The sequence below is a fragment of the Pogoniulus pusillus genome, chromosome 8 (genome assembly GCF_015220805.1).
Source record: "Pogoniulus pusillus isolate bPogPus1 chromosome 8, bPogPus1.pri, whole genome shotgun sequence".
NCBI lineage: Eukaryota > Metazoa > Chordata > Aves > Piciformes > Lybiidae > Pogoniulus > Pogoniulus pusillus.
In genome coordinates this window covers 1198900-1221500 of record NC_087271.1, presented here as the reverse complement: position 1 = coordinate 1221500, position 22601 = coordinate 1198900, and the positions used below count along the sequence as shown (strand labels likewise).

Here is a 22601-nt window from a genome sequence, read left to right as displayed (position 1 = left end):
GTTGGAAAGGAGTAAGAGGGAATATCCAACTTGGCCTTGAACACCTCCAGGTAAGTTGTGGAGCACAGAGTGAACAGACCTCCAAGCTCATTCAGTCTGACCTGTCATAGAATCAAACAGATTGGAAGACACCTCCAAGCTCATCCAGCCCAACCTATCATAGAATCAACCAGGTTGGAAGAGAGCTCCAAGCTCATCCAGCCCAACGTGGCACCCAGCCCTGGCCAATCAGCCAGACCATGGCACTAAGTGCCCCAGCCAGGCTTGGCTCAACACCTCCAGGCATGGCCACTCCACCACCTCCCTGGGCAGCCCATTCCAATGGCATACCTCTTGGCCATACCCATTCCAGTGCCTCTTGTGATGAGGTCTTCCACAAGCTGCTCTTCTCCTACTGATTTGCTCTTTAGGATCATCTTTTGTTGTTAATTTGAATTGGTTTTAGAAGCTAAGCAAAAGCCAAGAGCTGGCATGGGGAAGGAGGAAGGGTATTTTCCTCCCCCCTTGCTTTTCTTGCTGTCTGAAAGTGGGGAGAAGCTGAATTATACATTTCAGCATGACAGTGAGGAATAGGGGCAGATATCCTGATACCATTTCTTGATTACCTGTACCATTGCCTGTCTCTTTCTGAAATGATTCTACTGGAGGCAGGAAATATCATGTCTATTAGTGAAACGACTCTCTGGCTATTAGCTGGGAGAGCTTTAAATAGTCTTATCTCAGTGGATGTGTTTGCCCTGTGGCTCATCTATCACCCCCTAAAATGTTTTATCAGCACCTGAAGAAAAAAGAACAAAGTCTGGATGAGAAGAATAGCCTCAAATTGTCCCTATTCAGGAGGCTTTCAGACGCAGACCTCTTCTAAAAAAGAAAAGGTCTTTTAAGATCTGATGTTATTTGCTGGCTTTTCAACCCGGTTTCATAGCAGCAGCGCTGGTGTAAATACTCCTCCGCGGCAGAGAAGGGAAATCACCACAGATTAAAAGAACACCAGGTCAACAGGCAGCAAATCAATGTCCATTCAGCCCCAGACGTTTGTGAAAAGAAAGGGTGATGAGGAATTATTGCCAGGTACTAGCTGGGGTAAAACCTTCTGTGGTGTCTTTGTCTTCAGCAGCAATTAGAGCCTAAGGAGAGCTGAGGCTGGCCGAAGCGAGGTGTGCGGGAGCGAGCAGGAGCTGTGCTGCTGCAAGGTGTTGCTGCTTGCACTGTGCCTGTCTTAGCTTTTGCTTTTAAAGGTGCTGCTCCTGGCTTGCAGGTGAGTTCCTGAGTGTAGCTGAAGGGCTGTGGGAGAGGAGATGGGGACAGAGGATGGGGTGTGGTGGAGCTTTATGTCTGTGGATGCTCCTTGCTGCAAGCCTCGTTTGCTGTCTTCAAAGAGCTCTCAGGGCAGGTGAACCTGCTCTGAACAAGGACCAAGGGATGGAAGCTGAAGCACAGGAGGTTCTGCCTCAACACAACGGGGAACTTTGACTAGGACAAGGGAGGTTCTTCTGCCCCTGTGCTCAGCACTGCTCAGGCCACCCCTTGAGTGCTGTGTCCAGTTCTGGGCTCCTCAATTCAAGAGAGATGTTGCAGTGCTGGAAGGTGTCCACAGGAGGGCGACAAAGCTGTGAGAGGCCTGGAGCACAGCGCTGAGGTTGGGCTCTGCTGCCAGGCAGCCAGCAATAGAACAAGGGGACACAGCCTCAAGCTGTGCCAGGGGAGGTCTAGGCTGGATGTGAGGAGGAAGTTCCTGGCAGAGAGAGTGATTGGCATTGGAATGGGCTGCCCAGGGAGGTGGTGGAGTGGCTGTGCCTGGAGGTGTTGAAGCCAAGGCTGGCTGGGGCACTTAGTGCCATGGTCTGGTTGGTTGGGCAGGGCTGGGTGCTAGGTTGGGCTGGATGAGGTCTCTTCCAGCATGCTTGATTCCATGATTCTAGTGAGATATTGGATGTGCAACTGCATTTCTCAGCCAGCGAAGATGTCACCTATGGAGAGCTCTTTTCTGTAAGTGGGTTTATTTTTGCCATAGACAAATGATTAACAGCTAAATCAATGGTGTCAGGGGTTGAGCAAGCTGTGGCACACAGGCACATCCTGGGTGCACTCTGGGGCAAAGTTATCTGAAGCCAAAAGATAAGTCAAAAAGGCAAACAAAAAGCTTTGCAGAAGCCTAAGTCATCTTTCCTGACAGTTTGCCCTCTGTGTCTAGAGGGCAGTTCAGCCAGCAGTGCTGGTTCAAAAGCTGGCTGCCTGAAGTACAAGCATTTTATCTGGAGCAGATTCCTGCAAGGATTCAGTTCATGTGCTTCTCTGTGTTGAATTGTTCCCATCAAGCTGCCAAAGCAGAAGGATGCAGCAGCCAGTTGCTTGTTTTGCAGGGGCATGGCTGCACAGCCTCATATGTGAGGTGACTGGGACAGGGCAAAGAGCTGCAGCACTGCTCAGGGTGGTTTGGTTCTTAGTGAACACAATTAATTTTGTACCTAGCATCCATCATTCCCATAATGAGCAGCTTAAAATGTATTTATTCTTTGTATGGGTGAAGCACTCAGGGTCTTACTCCAAGGTGAGAGATTGTGCTGCTTAAAAACCTTAACAGAGCAATGCTGCATCTCTTCAAAGAGCCTCTGCTTGGCCAACAAGAGGAGGGGTGGGAAAACTCAGTTGTATTCACTGTTTTGTACAAGGAAACACAGGTGCAGAGGAATTTTCTCCTTCTAACATGCTTGTTGTAGGTTGAGGGAAAATGGAAAGGCTGTTGTGTCTCAGGAACCAGAAAGCAATACCTGGAGTGAGAATGAGTGGCTAGGAAAGAGCCCAGAGGTTTTGAAGGTCCTGATCTGCCTTGGAAAGCCCAGCTGGACTGATGGGAATCAGCCTTTGGTAAGTTCTCTGCCTAGCTAGGCCCCATTGAAGAGACAGTGACTCAATGTAGTAGCCAGAAAACACCAAGACACTTAGTGTGATACCCTGACAGGTCTTGGTTCCATAGGCCCAAGCCTTTGGGTATGTGGAGCAGAGAATCTCCGTGGAAGGACCCAGCCAGGGTTGGGACTCTCATCTTCCCTTGCAGCATGAGCCTGAGTCCCAGTGAGGGACAGCACAGGGTGCTTGCAGGGATGCAGCAAGAGCAGTGTGGGCAGCAGGGACAGGGAGGGGATTCTGCCCCTTGGCTCTGCTCTCCTCACACCCCACCTGCACTCCTGGGGGCAGCTGTGGAGCCCTCAGCACAAGCAGGACATGGAAGTGTTGGAGGCAGTGCAGAGGAGGCCACCAAGATGCTGAGAGGGCTGCAGCAGCTCTGCTGTGAGCACAGGCTGAGAGAGTTGGGGCTGTGCAGGCTGGAGAAGAGAAGGCTTGGAGGAGACCTTGGAGTGGCCTTGCAGGATCTGAAGGGGACGCCAGGAGTGCTGGGGAGGGACTATTGAGAAGGTCTGGTAATGAGAGGATGAGGAGGAATGGGTTTGAAGTGGCAGAGGGGAGATTGCAACTGGATGTTAGGAAGTTCTTGGCAGTGAGGGTGGTGAGACACTGGCACAGGTTGAGGGTGGTCAGACACTGGCACAGGTTTCCCAGGGAGATTGGGGAGCACAGAAGCACCCAACGTGATCAAAGATCACGTTGGGTGCTTCTGTGCTCCCCAACCTCCCTGGAGGTGTTCAAGGCCAGGTTGGATGAGTCCTTGAGTGACCTGCTCTAGTGGGAGGTGTCCCTGCCTATGGCAGGGTCTTGGAACTGGCTGAGCTTTGAGGTCCCTTCCAGTCTAAACCATTCTATGAAGCCTTTCCCTGCGCCATGAGGTGACTGCCTCTGCCTCATGCCTGACCACCTTCTGGAAGCCAGGCATGAAAAGCAGAAGTAAATAAATTATTTTTGCACTCTGTTCCTAGAGAGCTGCCTGTAGTTTACTTATTGCCTCCCTCTTGCCAGGACTGGAGTGTGTTTCATTGTTGAAAGATTCATTTCCCCCTGTCCCTTGAAGGGAGCATTACAAATGAAAGCGTAGATGGCTTCTGGGCAGATCTTTGCTTCCTTGCCACTCGCCTCCAGTAAGCCATGTAGTAGCAACTGCAACGTTTACCTTGTGAATGTGCCAGGTGCTGGGTCAGCTGCTGTTTACAGTGTGGAAAAACGACCTGGTCATTTATCTTCTCCTACTTGAACCGTTCTCAACCTGCCCCCATCCCCAGCGGACGGATCGGGAGCGGTGGTGGTTGGTTTTGCATCGCTGGCGGTACCTTGGAGCCATGAGCACGTCTGCCCCGCACCCCAGCAAACTGCTGCTGCTTTGGGCCACTCTCAGCCTCCAAACCCTTCATTGCTTTGGGTAAGTGAATGATTCTGAGGCTGTGTCCATGGGCTGATGTGAGAAAGAAGGGAAAAATCAGGGCAGAGTCTCTGCTTTCGCGTTGTGCGGCACATAATTGGAGCCTCCAGCGCAAGCAGGACATGGAGCTGTTGGAGAGGGTCCAGAGGAGACCACAGAGGTGATCAGAGGGCTGCAGCAGCTCTGCTCTGAGGACAGGCTAAGAGAGTTGGGGCTGTGCAGGCTGGAGAAGAGAAGGCTTGGAGCAGACCTTGGAGTGGCCTTGCAGGATCTGAAGGGGGCTCCAGGAAGGCTGTGGAGGGACTACTGACAAGGTCTGGTAATGAGGGGATGAGGAGGAATGGGTTTGAAGTGGCAGAGGGGAGACTGAATGTGGATGTTAGGAAAGGGTTCTTTGAAGTGAGGATGGTGAGACACTGGCACAAGTTTCCCAGGGAGGTGGTGGAGCACAGAAACACCCAATGTGATCAAAGATCACACCTTACCCTAGATCAGACTGGTCCCAGGCTCATCCAGCCTGGCCTCAAACACCTCTGGAGATGGGGCTTCGACCACCTCCCTGGGCAACCCATTCCAGGGTCTGGAGGTCGGATTAAAGAGTTAAGGCAGAGGCAGCCACAGAGCCCAGACTGCCAGAGAGAAGGAAGAGAGCTGAGAGCTAACTGAGCAGCATGTGAGCAGTGAGTGCCTTACCTGTGTTTTGACTGGTTGCATTTCTCAGCAGAAGAATGAGTGATACAGGGCACTGTTGGTTCCTTCCTGTCTTCTCACGGCTGAGGATTTCTTTTCTTCCAGTAACATACTCCAGTTAGCCTCAAAGCAGCACAGGGAAGAAGTGCCAAAGTGCTGCCTGTCCAGCAAGCACCGCAGAGCTGTGGGGCAAGGGCAGTGAGGGATGGTGCAGGTTTTCCTGCTGGCCATTTGGCCAGGTGATTTAGTAAGGCTTGCACAGTGTGAGGTGAATCAGAACCACAGAGACATTCAGGTTGGAAAGCCCCCCAGGATCACCAAATCCAGCTGCTATCCCTACTCTCCAAGGTGCACCCTGAAGCATATCCCCCAGCACCACATCTAAACGACTTTTAAACACACCCAGGGTCGGTGACTCCACCACCTTCCTGGGCAGCCTATTCCAGTGCCTGACCACTCTTGCTGGGAAAAAAAAATCCTAATGTCCAGTCTAAACCTACCCAGTGGCAGCTTGAGGCCATTGCCTCTCGTCCTTCCACTGTGCACCTGTCTGAAGAGCCCAGCAGCAGCCTCTCCACACCCTCCTTTCGGGTAACTGTAGAGAGTGATGAAGCTCAGGTTGGCAGGACATGGGCTGTGCTGGCTAGAGACAGCATACATCCTACAGTTACCCATCCTGAGTGCTCTGCAGACTCACTCTGACAGTGGTGGGGAGGAGGACTGAAGAGTGGGGTCAGGTCCCTAGAGAATCAGTGCTGGTGTGAAATGAGCACTGAAAACTAGAGCTTGCATGGAAGCTTTGATGAAGCCTAACAAATGGCAGTTTTCTTTGGCCTGTAGACCGAGGTCCTCTGTCTGCAGAGCTCAGTGATTTCACACCCTGAAGCTCTTGTGTGGCTGAATTTCAGTGCTGCAGACGAAGCCCTCTGCCTTGGTGGCCCCAAGGAGAGCGTGGCCGGCAGCAGGCGTGCCCGGTCTGTGAGTACCCTGCCGCAGCCCCGCGACTGTGTGCTCTCTGCCTGGTCCTCGTGGAGCAGCTGTGATCCCTGCCAGAAGAAAAGGGTGAGTGTTTGTGGTCTGGGCAGAGACCTCCTCCAAGCCTTGTCTTTCTGTCTGTTGGGGTTGAGCATATTGCTGGGGGTGGCCAAGAGGGGGGTTCTGGACAGTGAGACTGTGGGCTTTTGCTTTCAGGTGCCCTGTATCCCTTCAGCATGCCACCCCCAGTAACTGCAGTACTTTCCTGGCTGCATTGCCACTTTGAGAAGGTGTTAGCCCAGGCTTGGTGAGAACGCAGGTGGGAAGCCCAAGCTTTGCAGGGACTTCCCCCAGCACAGTCCTTCCATTGCAGTAGCAGTGTGAGGCACCAGCCCCACTAATGGTCCCTTTTGGGACCCGGAGACACTCAGCGCTGCTGCTCAGGATTAAGATGCTGCTTCCTGTCTGCCAAAGAACATTTTCTACCCGGGAAGCCCCTTCAAACGGGGTAATGATCCCAGCAGTGTGAAGAGTGAACTCCTCCTTGCTAGAGGGACCTCTGCTAACGAGATGGGGAAGCCATTCCCACACTTAATGGGAGTAAGCCAGCGATGGGAGCTGGGAAGCACAAAGCTTTGTCTCAAAGAGTTAATCTTAAAAGCTGGGGTGGGGGGAGGCAATAAAGGAGGGCTAGCATATTGGGCAGAGTAATTGACTGCTTCACAGCAGTGTTGGGGGTGGAAAATCTGTCCCTAATGATGCAGAGGGCCGAGTAAATACACTGACAGAAAACAACAAGGGGCATCCTTACCGGCGCTGATTGCAGGCGAGGAGATGCAGCTGAGTCGTCCCTGCCTCTTGCACATGCCCTGCGCTGCGTCCTCAGGCTCCCTTGAACAAACTGTCAGAGGGAAGCAAACTTTTCCTTGGTCCCTTCCCAGTCCTCAGTCCCTCCTGAGCAGAGTGAAAACTGTCACGGGTCAGAACCCTTAGAAACCAGGCAGGTTACCGGCCCCGCGCTGGCAGCGTTCTGGCAGCACTCGGAGACCAAACCTGCCCCACACAAAGTTCCTGGGGTTTAGGAGGGTTTGGTTTGGCTTCTTGTTTTGTGGATCTGGGTTTTTTAGACTAGGGAAGTGGAAAATCCACCATTTCTGTCTGCTTGTAAGGGGTTAACCTTCTTGGAGTGGTCTGCCCCAGGTCCTCCTGCCTCCTCCCTGGGGAGTGGGTGTTGAAGCTGCCCCCAGGTGCAGTGCTTTGCTCACTCCCACTCTGTCCTCATAAGGGCCCCTATACAAACACAGCAAGTTGCTGCTTCCTGCTCTCTTGCCCTGCCTGCCAGCATCACCCTTTGCTCCTGGTTTTAGCATGGGGCCATCCTACCACACGGTGGGCAAACCCTTCCTGGGTCTGCCTCCATCCATTGCCATCAGTCTGGCTGGATATATGATTTTTATATCATGCTTTCCTTCCCAATACCTCTTTGTAACTCTCCTATGTCAGATACTTTTTACTATATAATAATTGTGTAATACCAGGAGAGCAGCCCTGAGGAACAGGCCCTGCGGGTCTGGGCTGAGGAAAAGCTCAACAGGAGGCTGCAGGGGGAGTGCAGCCCAGACATAACCCTGTGCTGGGCTGCAGCAAGTGCAGTGTGGGCAGCAGGGCAAGGGAGGGCATTCTGCCCCTGGCTCTGCTCTCCTCACACCCCACCTGCAGTCGTGGGTGCAGCTCTGGAGCCCCCAGCACAAGCAGGACATGGAAGTGTTGGAGGCAGCCCAGAGGAGGCCACCAAGATGCTGAGAGGGCTGCAGCAGCTCTGCTGTGAGCACAGGCTGAGAGAGTTGGGGCTGTGCAGGCTGGAGAAGAGAAGGCTTGGAGGAGACCTTGGAGTGGCCTTGCAGGATCTGAAGGGGGCTCCAGGAGGGCTGTGGTGGGACTACTGACAAGGTCTGGTAATGAGAGGATGAGGAGGAATGGGTTTGAAGTGGCAGAGGGGAGGCTGAAAGTGGATGTTAGGAAAGGGTTGTTTGGAGTGAGGGTGGTGAGACACTGGCACAGGTTGAGGGTGGTGAGACCCTGGCACAGGTTGCCCAGGGAGGTGGTGGAGCACAGAAGCACACAATGTGACCTTTGATCACATTGGGTGCTTCTGTGCTCCACAACCTCCCTGGAGGTGTTCTGCACCAGGCTGGATGAAGTCTTGAGCAATCTATTCTAGTGGGAAGTGTCCCTGCCTGTGGCAGGAGCTTGGAACTGGCTCAGCTTTGAGGTCCCTTCCAACTTAAACCATTCTATGATTTATTGTTAAAGTATTTTTGTCTTTTAACTTCCACATGGAAGCAGGAGTATTTTTTGGGTGTTTTTTACCCTTTTCCTCTCTACATCTAATTCCTTTTCTTTCCAACCATTTAGCGGGGGGGAGGAGATGGGGAAAGGCATCCTATTATTGTACTGGTTCTGTTAGCTATTTGCCATTGGAATGGGCTGCCCAGGGAGGTGGTGGTGGAGTCATTGTTGAAGCCAAGCCTGGCTGGGGCACTTAGTGCCATGGTCTGGTTGGTTGGCCAGGGCTGGGTGCTAGGTTGGGCTGTGTGAGCTTGGAGCTCTCTTCCAGCCTGCTTGATTCTATCACTCTATCAAGTCCATGTTTGCTTTTGTTTCACTGCAGTACAGATTTGCTCTCTTGGAACAACCTTCTCAGTTCGGCGGAGATGCCTGCGAGTACTCAGACAGGGAGAGCGAAGGCTGCGCCACGAGCAGTCCCTGCAGGAGTAAAGTCAGGTGTGATGGCTTCGTCTGTGCTCTTACAGGTAAGGCCTTGCAGAGTGACAAGTGGAGGTGCTCACGTGCCACCACTGAATCATAGCATGGTTTGGCTGGGAAGGGGCCTCCAAAATCGTCCAGCCCAGCCCAGCTGCAGTCAGCAGGGATGTCCTCCACTAGATCAGGCTGCACACAGCCCTGTCAAGCCTGATCTTGACTGTCTGCAGGACTGGGGGGTTGGGCTCTTCTGCCAGGCAAGCAGCAACAGAATAAGGGGACACAGTCTCAAGTTGTGCAAGGGGAGGTCTAGGCTGGATGTTAGGAGGAAGTTGTTGGCAGAGAGAGTGATTGGCATTGGAATGGGCTGCCCAGGGAGGTGGTGGAGTGGCTGTGCCGGGAGGTGTTGAAGCCAAGCCTGGCTGGGGCACTTAGTGCCATGGTCTGGTTGCTTGGCCAGGGCTTGGTGCTAGGTTGGGCTGGATGAGCTTGAAGGTCTCTTCCAACCTGCTTGATTCTATGATTATATGAACTACCTCCCTGGACAACCTGTTGCAGTGTTCCACCACCCTCATGTTAATGAATTTCCTCTTGATGTCCAGCCTGAATCTTGGAGTCATAGAATCAGTCAGGGTTGGAAGGGACCACAAGGATCATCTAATTCCAACCTCTGCTCCTTATCCTATCAATGCAGGCCTTTGCAAACAGTCCCTCTGCAGTCTTCTTGCAGCCTCTTGCAGGCACTGCAAGGCTACTGTGAGGTCCTCCCAGAGTTTTTTCTTCTCCAGGATGAGCAACCTCAGCTCCCTCAGCCTGTCCTCATAGCAAAGGTGCTCCAGGTCATATTGTGGCCCTCCTCTGAATCTGCTCCATCAGGTCCCTGGGGATTTGTTGTGTCCAGGGCAACAGAGCTGGATGCAGTATTCCAGCTGAGGTCTTCCTGAGTGTGACAGTTTGGGAACTACCCACTACCCCCCTACTCTTATGAAATCACCCAGGCTAGACTCAGCTGGCTGCTGGAAGTTAAGGAATGAAGCTTTCTACTCCCAGCTCAGCACAATGTACGAGCAGATAGTGACAGCTATAGACAGCAATAGACAAGTTAAAGGCAATACAGAACCACAACAGCCCTCCTAGAAACCAGAGTCCCCAGGAGGGGCTCCCAACCACCCTTCCACCTTCTTTCCACCTCTCTACCTTATCCCAGAGTTTGTCTTAAGTGCAAGGTAAGGTTGGAAGATTGGCAAGGGGGTTAGAAGCAGAAGGATTAGTTGCACAGAAGCAGCCCTGGGAGAAACACAGAGACAAACTCTCTGTCTTATCTGTTCTGTGTCCTTGTTTTCATCCATCTCAGCAAGCCCATGAATGAAGTAGACATCATAATCATTTCCTTTTGTCCCATTAAAATATTCCAGTTAGCCTCAAACCAGCACACTGAGTTGCTCAGTAATCAGCCCTCTCCATCCCAGGGAGATGCATCACGCGGAGGCTGCTCTGTAACGGGGATGATGACTGTGGGGACCTCTCAGATGAAAGGAACTGCAATAAAGTCAGTAAGAAATGTGACCAGAAGTGGGAGCAGTACTGGGGAATAGAGAATCTGGCAAAAGGGTAAGTCACCAACCTTTGTGAGGTGTGATCCTGCTGAAGGGTGTGAATGGTGTGATGTGATCTGATCTGGCTCCCTGCATGCTGGAAGCGCTGGATCCAACACTCATAGAATGGTTTAGGTTGGAAGAGACCTCAAGGATCAGCCAGTTGCAACCCTCTGCCATAGGCAGGGACACCTCCCACTAGAACAGGTTGATCAAGGCCTTGTCCAGCCTGGTCTTGAACACCTCCAGGGTGCCTGGCTGGGGCACTTAGTGCCATGGTCTGGTTGCTTGGCCAGGGCTGGGTGCTAGGTTGGGCTGGCTGAGCTTGGAGCTCTCTTCCAGCCTGCTTGATTCTATGATTTTGCTTTTCCCAGAGAGTTCCAGTAGAGGCTACCAAAGCTGCCTATGCTGGTGGCAGTGATGCTCTGATGCCATTCAAGGCCCGATGGTGAAAGCTGCTCTCTACATTCAGCAGTGTCAGCATCCAGCTCTGTCTTTTGCTTTCTTGCTTTTTCTTTGTTTTCTGGAGCAGCTTGGTTGATTGGACACTAAAAGAGGAAAAACTTTCTTTTGGGGTTTCAAAATTGAGTAGTGTGACACAAGGATCCTCAGCCAGACCAAACAATCTTTTGCCTTTCTCAGCCAAGGTGTTTGGTGTTGACCTCTAAAACCATTGCTGATCTTAATATTCTGCTGTTCTGCTTCCTGTGCAGGTTGAATGTCTTCACTAGCGACTTGGAAGGGTTAGTTCTTGATCACAGGTACTATGCTGGGGGATGTTCTCCCCATTACATCATGGACACGAGGTTCAGAAAGCCACACAACGTTGAAAGCTACACACCAGAGGTAAGAGTTGGCTTTGTCTGCAGCTAAACCACACTGATAAAGCTACACTTTATTGCACTTATTATGCACAGCTGCATAATTCAGGAGGCCAAAGGGAACATGAGACTGAATTTAGCCTTCAGGAGGCCAAAGGGAACATGAGACTGAATTTAGCTTTCAGGGCAGACCTAATTGCTGTCTACAGCTACCTGAAGGGAGGCTGTAGCCAGGTGGGGTTGGGCTCTTCTGCCATGCAACCAGCAATAGAACAAGGAGACACAGCCTCAAGTTGTGTCAGGGCAGGTCTAGGCTGGATGTGAGGAGGAAGTTGTTGGCAGAGAGAGTGATTGGCATTGGAATGGGCTGCCCAGGGAGGTGGTGGAGTGGCTGTGCCTGAAGGTGTTGAAGCCAAGCCTGGCTGGGGCACTTAGTGCCATGGTCTGGTTGGTTGGGCAGGGCTGGGTGCCAGGTTGGGCTGGCTGAGCTTGGAGCTCTCTTCCAACCTGGTTGCCTCTGTGTTTCCCACTTCTGGAACATCATCTTACCTCACACTCTTGGTGATGGTGGACATGTCCCCTTGTGATCTCCATGTGTGCCGGCACTGATGGCAGTGTTCCCTTGGTGAGGGTGGACATGTCCCCTTGTGATCTCCATGTGTGCTGGCACTGATGGCAGTGTTCCCTTGGTGAGGGTGGACATGTCCCCTTGTGGTCTCCACGTGTGCTGGCACTGATGGCAGTGTTCCCTTGGATCTTGTCTTTGCAAAAGCTGAGCCTAACCTTTCCCATGCCATCAGTCCAGGAGAGCCTGGAGGCCACGCAGTGGGCAAGGGGAGGGTGATGTCAGGCAGGATTGTGGGGTGCCTGGAGAGCCTGTCCTGGGGCAGCAGCCTGCCCTGAGCATGCACCGTGTGCTTTGTGTGAAGGCTTCATTTCCGTGGTGCACCCAAGCTGTGTTCCAGCCATTGTACATCTGGGGATGCTCTTGGTGACGTCCCAGGATCGTTTTGAGTGTTGCCCACCAGGAACCTTGTAGAACTCATGCCTTAATCGGTGCCTTTGTTGGAGGTTTCACCTCCTTTGCATGAGATTGGCACAGTAAGTGGAGGCCTGAGGTCCTTGCAGCGGGGAGGAGACTGCAGCCTTCCTGCTGCTGCAGATGAAGCACTCTGCCAGTGGCAGTGGTAACAACAACGGTGCTTTGCCATGAGGCAGGGCTTTTCATCTGCAGAGTGCAAGCATTCCTGGGCAAGGATACTTGTACCTGTACCCCCTCCCCCCCGTGCTTCAGGTGTGCAGCGGCTGTGCAGGGAATTCAACGTGCTGTGGGTGCTTGTTTGTTTTCTTCTCCCTGTCTAGACCAAAGGCAAGTACGAGTTTACACTGGCTGAGTACGACTCCTACTCCAGTTATGAAAGCAGTGTCCTGAGGGAAAAATCTAAGGAGTTCAGCATCGCCTTCGGCATCAAAATACCCACAGTGTTTGAAGCGGGTTTCAGTTACAAAGACAACAGGTTGAAGAAGTTCATTCAAAGGATGAAAAGGTTTTCTTCCACTGTAAGCACTGCTCCACTTAATTCTCTGCTAAGGCAGCCCCTGCCTGGCTGGGTGTGTGGGTGTGATCCTCGCCGTGGCACCAGCGGCCGTGGCTGGGGTAAATGAAGCCTTTCCTCCTGATGGGAGTCTGCAGTTGGCATTGGTGAAGTGTTTCCTGAGGCCACAAAGCCACCTCATTTGTGTTTGCAGCACCCAGGACCTTTTCTGGTCTCCTGTCAACCAGGAACTGCTCTGCCTAACCTCAGAATTCACAGAATTATGGGGTGACAGGGGCTGGAAGGGTCTTCTGGAGATGATCTAGTCCAATCCTCTTGCTTGAGTCCAGCAGCAGGAAGTTTGCAGATGACACCAAGCTAGGGGCAGGTGTGGAGCTGTTGGAGGGTAGGAGGGACCTGGCCAGGCTGGATGGGTGGGCAGAGGCCAGTGGGATGAGACTGAGCAAGGCTAAGTGCAGGGTCACAACAACCCCAAGCAGCACTAAAGGCTGGGGCCAGAGTGGCTGAGAGCAGCCAAGCAGAGAGGGCCCTGGGGGTGCTGGGAGAGAGGAGCTGAAGCTGAGGCAGCAGTGCCCAGGTGGGCAGCAGAGCCAATGGCATCCTGGGCTGGCTCAGGAGCAGTGTGGGCAGCAGGACAAGGGAGGTTCTTCTGCCCCTGTGCTCAGCACTGCTCAGGCCACCCCTGGAGTGCTGTGTCCAGTTCTGGGCTCCTCCATTGCAGAGAGATGTTGAGGTGCTGGAAGGTGTTTGGAGCAGGGCAGCAAAGCTGGGGAGGGGCCTGGAGCAGAGCCCTGTGAGGAGAGGCTGAGGGAGCTGGGGGTGTGCAGCCTGCAGCAGAGGAGGCTCAGGGCAGAGCTCATTGCTGCCTGCAGCTGCCTGCAGGGAGGCTGTGGCCAGGTGGGGTTGGGCTCTGCTGCCAGGCAACTTGTGACAGGATGAGAGGGCATGGTCTGAAGCTGTGCCAGGGGAGGTTTAGGCTGGATATTAGGAAGCTTTTCTTCGTGGAAAGGTGATTAGACACTGGAGTGGACTGCCTGGGGAGGTGGTGGAGCCACCATCCCTGGAGATGTTTAAGGAAAGGTTGGATATGGCACTTGGTGGCACGGTCTGGCTGATGTGGTGGTGTTAGGTTATGGGCTGGACTTGATGGTCTCGGAGGTCTTTTCCAGCCTCAGTGATTCTGTGATTTGGCTCAGCCAGAGAATGGCCATTTCACACACAAACTGTGATGATTGCAGGGTTTTCCAGGTGAGAGCCTGTGAGAGCCAAAGGCAGGGGCAGAGCAATCTCGTGGGATGCTGCTTGGTCAGCCAGAGCAGAGCCTGGAGCCTGCCTTCTTCTGTGTCCCAGCCATTACCTAACCTGTAGCAGGCATCTCTCCCTCTTCCTTCTTCCCTTCCTAGTCCCCTGATTTTCACAAAGTCTACTACTGAAAATTTTGGGGTTGCTAAATTGAAAGGATTCCAGCTGCAGACTCTGAAGTTGATAACTCATGAGTGGACTCCATGATCTTAAAGGTCTATTCCGTGATTCTTTTGCTGACCAGCATCAGTTGTTTAATACAAACCAGCTTTGTGTTGCCACAGCAATGACACTTGTGATGGTTTGGGTGTTACCTGCCCCCTCACTGGTAGGAAATCACCCAGACCAGACTCAGCTGAGCTGGAAATCAGAATGAAGCTTTGCATTTACAGCTTAGCCCAATGTACAAGCAGATGGTCACAGCTGTAGACAGACATAGACCAGTTTACAAGGTAATACAGAACCACAACAGCCCTCCCAGAAACCAGAGTCCCCAGGAGGGGCTCCCAACCACCCTTCCACCTTCTCCCCACCCCTCCACCTTATCTCAGGCTTTGCCTTATGTTCAAGGTGAGTTTGGAGGGTTGGCCAGGGGGGTTAGGAAGCAGAGGGATTAGTTACACAGACAGCAGGTATGGGAGAGATGTTCATACAGCCAGAGAGAGCTACTCTGTTACCTAGGTTTGTGTTCTTGTTGTTGTCCATCCCAGCAAGCCCATGAGTGCAGGAGCCATCAGCATTGCTTCCTTCTCACAGCCTGTAGCCCAACTCCTCCCACTGAAATGTCCCAGCTGGGCTCAAGCTAGCACCACACTCCTCACTCCTGGTCCCTTTTGTCCTCCTGCCTTCCCTCTAGGCCAGCAAATTCGTCCACGCCCGTTCGGAGCTGGCCGTGGCCACTTACAGGCTGAAGCCCCGAGCCTTGGTGCTGCACCACGAGTTCCTGCAGCGGCTCCGCCAGCTCCCGCTGGAGTACAGCTACGGCGAGTACCGAGAGCTCTACCGGGACTACGGCACCCACTACATCACCGAGGCCACCGTGGGGGGCGTCTACGAGTACACTTTGGTCATGAACAGCGACGAGCTCCAGAAGGCAGGTTCGTGCTTCTGCTGGGTGCTGAGGAAACTCGGGGGGGTGGTGTTTTGGTGGGGAAGAGTCCCTCTGCAGGCACCCAGGGATGGTTCAGGTCAGGGAGGTGGTGGGAGAGCAACAGAACCACAGAATGTTAGGGGCTGGAAGGGATGGAGAGAGGAAGAGCATCCAGTCCAGCTCCCCTGCCAGAGCAGGAACAGCCAGGGCAGGTCACACAGGAAGGCATCCAGGTGGGGTTTGAATGTCTCCAGAGGAGGAGACTCCACAACCTCTCTGGGCAGCCTGCTCCAGGGAAAGAGTTCCCCTTAGGTTCCCATGGCACCTCCTCTGCTGCAGCTTGCACCCACTGCCCTGTACCTACCATTGGACATCCCTGAGCAGAGCCTGGCTCTGTCCTCCCCACGCTGCCCTTCACATCTTTAGCAGCATGACTGAGGGCACCCCTCAGGCTCCTCTGCTCCAAGCAGAGCCCAAACTCCTTCAGCCTTTCCTCAGCAGGGAGGTGTTCCACTGCCTCCAGCAGCTCTGTGGCTCTGCACTGGACTCTCTTAAGCAGTTCCTTGAGCTCCTTCTTGAACTGAGGAGCCCAGAACTGGGCACAGTATACCAGATAATGCCTCACCAGGGCAGAGTAGAGGGGCAGGAGAACCTGTCTTGACCTTCTCCCCACAGCCCTTCTAATCCACCCCAGGATACCATTGGCCTCCTTGGCCACAGGGAGTCAATGACACCTGAAAGAAAGCCTGCAGGAAAGAATGTGGGAGCAGAAGTGCTTTGTGTCAGTGAATAAAGAGCCTGCTCAGCTGACTGCCTTCACCTAGCTCTGAAGCTGTGGGTGCTGCCAGCTGACAAAGCAGGGCCCTGTAGCAGGGGTTTTAGCTGACATGTGTTGGAGGCTGACAAGATGTTGAGATGAATGAGAACTGTGTAGCTCAATGCTTTTGTTAGCTTGGAAAGCATTCACCTGAGTTTGTTTTCCATCACCTTCGAGTGACAGTTCTGAAACACCTTTAGCCTCCAGAGCTTTTCCAGCCTCTAGGAAGCAGTAAATAATGTGCTGGGTGACTTTTGTTGCCTGACATTGCTCCTGCTCTTTGGCTCTGGCTTCCTTTTTTGTGAGGAATGATGACTGTGGTGGAGGACAGAGCAAGCCACGAGGCACCAATCAATAGCTGCCCTCTCATATTTATTCATTGGCATGGCAATGAGTAGCTGCCTTTGCTGTCTGGTGGTGGTGCAGGGCTCTGCAGTGTGTGATGCTTGAGCTGTTTGCTCTTCTGCTCCCTAGGAGATTACTTCTCCTGTAGTGGTCAGCCCAGAGGGAGAGGATTTGGGTTCAGATTTCAGATGCTCAGAGCATCAGCACTGCCCCATGTCTCAGCTGCTGGCATGGAGCTGTGTCAAACTATGTTTGCTTGGACTGTTTGTGGCCAACAGGAACAGGGCCTTGCTCCCCCTGTGCTCAGCACTGGGCGGGGGGGCATGCTTCAAGTACTGTGTTCAGATCTGGGCCACTCACTACAGGACAGGAAGGACATTGAGGTGCTCCTGTGTGTCCAGAGAAGGGCAGTGAGGCTGGTGGAGGACCTGGAGCACATTGCTTAGAAGGAGCAGCTGGGGGAGCTGAGGTTGTTCCCTCTGCCAGTTCAAACCCGTTCCTCCTCATCCTGTCATTTCAAGACCTTGTCAATAGTCCCTCCTGTAGGCCCCCTTCAGACACTGGAAGAGGGTCCAGAGGAGGCTAGGAAAATGAGCAGGGGGTTGGAGCACCTCTGCTATGAGGACAGGCTGAGGCAGCTGGTGTTGTTCAGCTTGAATAAGAGGAGGCTGAGGAGAGACTTCATTGCTCTCAACAACTACCAGAGCAGGGTTGGAGTGAAGAGTGGGGAGCCTCTTCTTGTTGGTAAGAAGCAACAGGACCAGAGGAAGTGCTTCCAAGCTGCACCAGGGGAGGTTCAGGCTGGGTACTAGGAAGTAGTTCTTCAGTGAAAGGGTTCTCAAACATTGGAATGGTCTGCCCAGGGCAGTGCTGGAGTCAGCATCACTGGGGCTGTTCAGTTGATGTGTGGGTATCTATACTTCCTGGTGGAGAACCTTTCCTGCATCACCCAAGGCTCTTCCAACAACTGTTGGAGATGAGGTAGCAAAGGGAGGAGAAGCTTCTTCCTCTGGTACTCTCCTGAAATTCCTGGCTCCTGGGAACGGGTTGTGGATATTCCTTTGTCAGAGGTGTTTGGTGCTGAAGTCCCAGGTGAGGCTCCCAACCATTGCAGCTCTGCATAACCCAGGGCAGCAGAGTTGCTCCCTAAGGACCTTCTCTTTCTGCAAGCACCTTGCATTTGCACTTTGAGGGGTTCAGAGTTCTGGGAGACACAGAGACTTCATTCCACCTAGGCCTGTTAAATAGCCCTGTTTTTCCCAAAGTGAACAGATATTGATCAGCTCCCACTTTTCAGTGTAGGTGGACAGAAGCCATCAAAGAGTGGTGGTGGTGGTGTTCAAAGGCTGCAGTTTTCTGCTGTGTTTTTAAGGTTACTCTCTGAGTGATGTCCAGAAGTGCGCTCAGGGGAGCGCTAAGATTGGTGGCAACATTGAGGGCGTCTATGCGGTCCTGGGAGTCAGTGCAAGCGACTGCAAAACCCTTCTGAAAGAGGTTGGAGGTAAGTGTGAAACATTTCTGCCATGTAGCTTCGAGCCTTTCTTGTAATGAAAAGAAGACTTTGTGCTCTTGCCTGCCAGATGTGGCTCTCTGCTCCCTCGCAGTCGCTTTAAAGCCTGCTGGCTGCGCCCAGCCCAGCGCAGAACAGAGGTGGAGATGCCTCAAAGCTTGGGGAAAATTGGCAAGGCTTTTCTTCAGAGGTGAGGTAGCAAAGGGAGGAGAAGCTTCTTCCTCTGGTGCTCTCTTGAAATTCCTGGCTCCTGGGAATGGGTTGTGGATATTCCTTTGTCAGAAGGCGTTGAAGTCCCAGGTGAGGCTCCCAACCGTTGCAGCTCTGCATAACCCAGGACAGCAGAGTTGCTCCCTAAGGACCTCCTCTTTCAGCTCAGTGTCCCAGGAGAAGGCAGGAACGGGTCAGCCACTACCCACCTGGCTGGTGCTGTGTTGCCAATGCACCCACCCCTCAGCAGAGCAGCTTGGGATGCCCCTTTTTAACCTAAGAATGCCCGGATGGGGAACCGGGGAGGTAACGGTGTTGAGAGAGGCTCGTGGGACGCAGGGGAAGGCAGAGATGTGTTCCAGTCAGTTCTCTGGGGACCAGGGAATGCTCTCACACATGGGTACCCCCTCCAGGTACAGTTTCAATACCTTACTGTAGCTCAGACACTAAAACCATACTGAGAGAGGTATACTGTAAGCTACAGTACCTCTGGCTCACATGCTACAATGCTACAGGCATAGGGTGAGAAACTACACCACTGAGTAAGACATGACAAGCAATCCTCAGGAGCTCTGTTGGTCGAAGGGCAGGCTATACTCACCTTATCCCACTGGCCAGCAAAGCTCCTGAGGTGCAGAGATAGCAGAGCTGGGCAGCTGCCATCCCCAGAGGTAGGTGTCCCCACCGTGGAGCAGCAGCTGTTAGGCTGGTGAGCCTGGTGCTGCTCACAGCTCAGCCTCCGATGCTCTCGGTTTAGATGTGGCCAGAACTCTGTGACATGTGGCCAGGACGTCCCAGAAGGCTGAACCAAGCAGAACCAAGCTCCTGCCTTATTTCACAGTTTGTTACATAGTGACTTTCCCTACTGCCCATGCTCGTTGTTGGCATCGGTGTGTGCCTGCCCCCCTACTGAGGGGAGCCTTCATCGTCTTCAGCTCCCTCTGCAGCTGGTTGTCCTCTGCAGAGCTTTTCGAGGTCAATGCTGGCTCCACATACAGCTTAGCCAACACCACATTCCAGCCTCTGATTGCAGGGATGGTACTTGCAGGCTTTTGTTTTCCTTGGATTTATCACTGGAGAGCTCACAGCCCCTGTTCTTGTCTCTGGTAACCTGGCAACCATTGGCCTGTTCCCCTAAGTCCCATCAGCCACGTACCAGTCCTCCCCATCCTACAGGGTGTTGCTGTGGGAGAGGGGTGCATGGTGGTGAGGAGCATCAGGCAGTGGGAGGACCTGGCAAACCTAGGAGTGGAGAAAGTGAAGGAGAGGAGGATGGGGCCATTGCTGCGAGGAGAGGCACAGGGGGTGTGGGTGTGCACCACTCGTGAATTCTGCCCTTCCCCCTCTCTGTGGAATAGGTCATAGAATCATGGAGTCAACCAGGTTGGGAGAGAGCTCCAAGCTCAGCCAGCCCAACCTAGCACCCAGCCCTGGCCAACCAACCAGACCATGACACTAAGTGCCCCAGCCAGGCTTGGCTTCAACACCTCCAGCCATGGCCACTCCACCACCTCCCTGGGCAGCCCATTCCAATGCCAATCACTCTCTCTGACAACAACTTCCTCCTCACATCCAGCCTAGACCTCCACCAGCACAACTTAAGACTGTGTCCCTTTCTTCTATTGTTGGTTGCTTGGGAGAAGAGCCCAACCCCACCTGGCTACAGCCTCCCTGCAGGTAGTTGTAGACAGCAATGAGCTCTGCCCTGAGCCTCCTCTGCTGCAGGCTGCACACCCCCAGCTCCCTCAGCCTCTCCTCATGTGCAGGGGTGATTTGCTCTCAGTCCAGCCCCCAGAAGCCACTCCTGAGCAGAGCTGGCCACCTTCTGCATGTGTTTTTGCAGATGCAACTGCCAAGAAACAGTTTGTGGAAGACTTCATTGCCCTGGTTCGTGGCGGAGCAAGCGAGCACATAACCACCTTGGCTTACAGAGACCTGCCCACAGCCACCCTGATGCAGCAGTGGGGAGATGCTGTGCAGTACAACCCCGAAATCATAAAGATGAAGGTAGAGTATCCATCACCTCCCAGAGCTATTGAGGGGCTCAGGGTGGAAGAGACCTCAGAGATGGTCAGCTCCAACCTCCCCAGCAGAGGCAGGGACACCTCTCAGCTATTGTATGATTGAGTTTTGTTGTGAACTTTCATTTTAGGTAAAAAAGATTTATAAAAGGAGCTTGTTTCTCCTTGAAAATTTCTGATTTCTCATGTCAAAAAAGCAAAATGAAGAGAGTGAGCCTAAAAAATAGGAAGCAAAACACAAACTGGCAAATTGGAAATGGGCCAGAGCAGTCCTCATTATCAATCCAGGCTGGGGAGGGTGTGAGGTGATAGGAAGTAAGCTCTATGGAAAAGGACTTGGGGATGCTGATGGGAAAGAAGCTGGGCATGAGCAGACAGTGTGAGCTTGCAGCCCAGAAGGCCAATGGCAGCCTGGGCTGCATCAAAAGATGTGTGGCCAGCAGATGGAAAGAGGATTCTGCCACTTGACCCTGCTCTGAGAGACCTCAGCTGCAAAGGCTGCATCCAGGCCTCAACACAGGGAGGACACAAACCTGATGGAGAGAATCTTAGACTCACAGAAGGGTTTAAGTTGGAAGGGACCTCAAAGCTCAGCCAGTTCCAATGCCCAACCATAGACAGGGACACCTCTCACTGGAACAGATCACTCAAGGACTCATCCAGTCTGGTCCTGAACACCTCCAGGGAGGTTGTGGAGCACAGAATCACCCAACGTGATCTTTGATCACGTTGGGTGATTCTGTGCTCCACAACCTCCCTGGGCAACCTGTGCCAGTGTCTCATCACCCTCAACCTGTGCCAGTGTCTCACCACCCTCACTCCAAAGAACCCTTTCCTAACAGCCACTTTCAGTCTCCCCTCTGCCACTTCAAACCCATTCCTCCTCCTCCTCTCATTCCCAGACCTTGTCAATAGTCCCTCCCCAGCCCTCCTTAGTCCCCTTCAGATCCTGGAGGGTCCAGAGGAGGCCACAAAAATGACCAGAGGGCTGCAGCACCTCTGCTATGAGGACAGGCTGAGGGAGCTGGGCTTGTTCAGCTTGGAGAAGGGAAGGCTCCAGGGAGACCTGACTGCAGCCTGCCTGTACCTGATGGGGAGGGTCTGTGAGAAGGATGAAGGGAGACTCTTTACAAAGGCCTGTGCTGGTAGGACAAGAGGTGATGGCTTCAAACTAGGGGAGAAGAGATTTAGATTACCATAGAATCCACCAGTTTGGAAGAGACCTCCAGGCTCATCCAGTCCAACCTAGCACCCAGCCCTGTCAGATCATCTAGACCATGGCACTAAGGTTGGATGCTAGAAACAAGTTGTACACCACGAGGGTGATGGAACATTGGAGCAGGTTGCCCAGGGGGATAGTGGAGACCTCATCCCTGTAGATATTTCAAGATGAGGCTCAAAAGGGCTCTGGGTAACCTGGTTTAGTGGAGGGTGTCCCTGCTGGCTGCAGAGGGGTTGGAGTGGGTGACACTTGGAGGTCCTTTCCAGCCCAGACCTTTCTGTGATTGTGGGAAACACAAAGCAGAGCCTGCAGTGGATTGACCCTCCAGAAAGGTGGTCTGTGGGCAGGAGTCAACAGAAACAGCAACCCTCCAGACCATATCCCACAGACAGAGAATTCTCCCCCAAGAACTTGCAACGTCCTTTGTCTTGCCTGGCATCAGTGACCAGGCTGCCCAGGGAAAAACCTCAGGCAGATGTAATTTGGATTGGGTATCTATAATCCTTCATTTCCATACCAATATCCCGGTGGGGCTTGAAGATCAAAAGTACCAGCAGAGTGTGACTAAATGTCAGCACAGGAATGCTTAGTTAGGGAAAACTAAAGCAAATCAGTTCATAAATCATCTGCTGAAGGCACTTGGCAGGTCACTTTGAGTGTGTTTCCTCGTTTGTATGATCTGAATTCAAAAAGCAGAGTATGGATCACAGATAATTGATGGAGGAGTGGATGTGGAGCTGCAGGAAATGAGCACTTTCTTTATTGAGGCATTCTCTTCCCTCTAGCCTGAGCCCGTGGTAGCAGCAGGATGATGGTTCCTGCTTTCTGCATTGCTGTGGCCTCCGTGGCAGGCATCTCCAGAGCAGGGATGGGAATGTGGGGTGGGTCCTCTGGTGGCATGTGCCAGTGCTGCCCCACTGGCAATACTGAAAGCACACTTTCCCTTGCGCTGGAGGGGGTGGAAATACATCATAGAATCAAGCAGAGTGGAAGAGAGCTCCAAGCTCAGCCAGCCCAACCTAGCACCAAGCCCTGGCCAAGCAACCAGACCATGGCACTAAGTGCCCCAGCCAGGCTTGGCTTCAACACCTCCAGGCACAGCCACTCCACCACCTCCCTGGGCAGCCCATTCCAATGCCAATCACTCTCTCTGCCAACGACTTCCTCTTGTCTTGAACAACTCCCTGCAGGGAGGCTGTAGCCAGGTGGGGTTGGGCTCTGCTGCCAGGCACCCAGCAACAGAAGAAGGGGACACAGCCTCAAGCTGTGCCAGGGCAGGTCTAGGCTGGATGTTAGGAGGAAGTTGTTGTCAGAGAGAGTGATTGGCATTGGAATGGGCTGCCCAGGGAGGTGGTGGAGTGGCTGTGCCTGG

General features: G+C 53.1%; 1 protein-coding gene across 3 annotated transcripts in view; it reads left to right on the top strand.

Moving 5' to 3' along the window:
• The window catches only part of C8B (complement C8 beta chain), a 33509-nt gene continuing 10908 nt past the window's right edge, over window positions 1–22601 (top strand). For 2 of the 3 annotated variants that reach the window (XM_064148265.1, XM_064148263.1), the window contains exons 1-11: window positions 1–50; window positions 2721–2868; window positions 4176–4312; window positions 5911–6064; window positions 8649–8790; window positions 10210–10351; window positions 11049–11181; window positions 12519–12716; window positions 14871–15111; window positions 17639–17767; window positions 19830–19993. In XM_064148265.1, the coding sequence (XP_064004335.1) occupies window positions 4233–4312; window positions 5911–6064; window positions 8649–8790; window positions 10210–10351; window positions 11049–11181; window positions 12519–12716; window positions 14871–15111; window positions 17639–17767; window positions 19830–19993 (1383 nt within the window). In that variant the 5' untranslated portion in view covers window positions 1–50; window positions 2721–2868; window positions 4176–4232. Of the gene's footprint in view, window positions 51–1225; window positions 1259–2720; window positions 2869–4175; window positions 4313–5910; window positions 6065–8648; window positions 8791–10209; window positions 10352–11048; window positions 11182–12518; window positions 12717–14870; window positions 15112–17638; window positions 17768–19829; window positions 19994–22601 lie in introns of those variants that run through there. The other variant, XM_064148264.1, reaches the window with a different exon arrangement.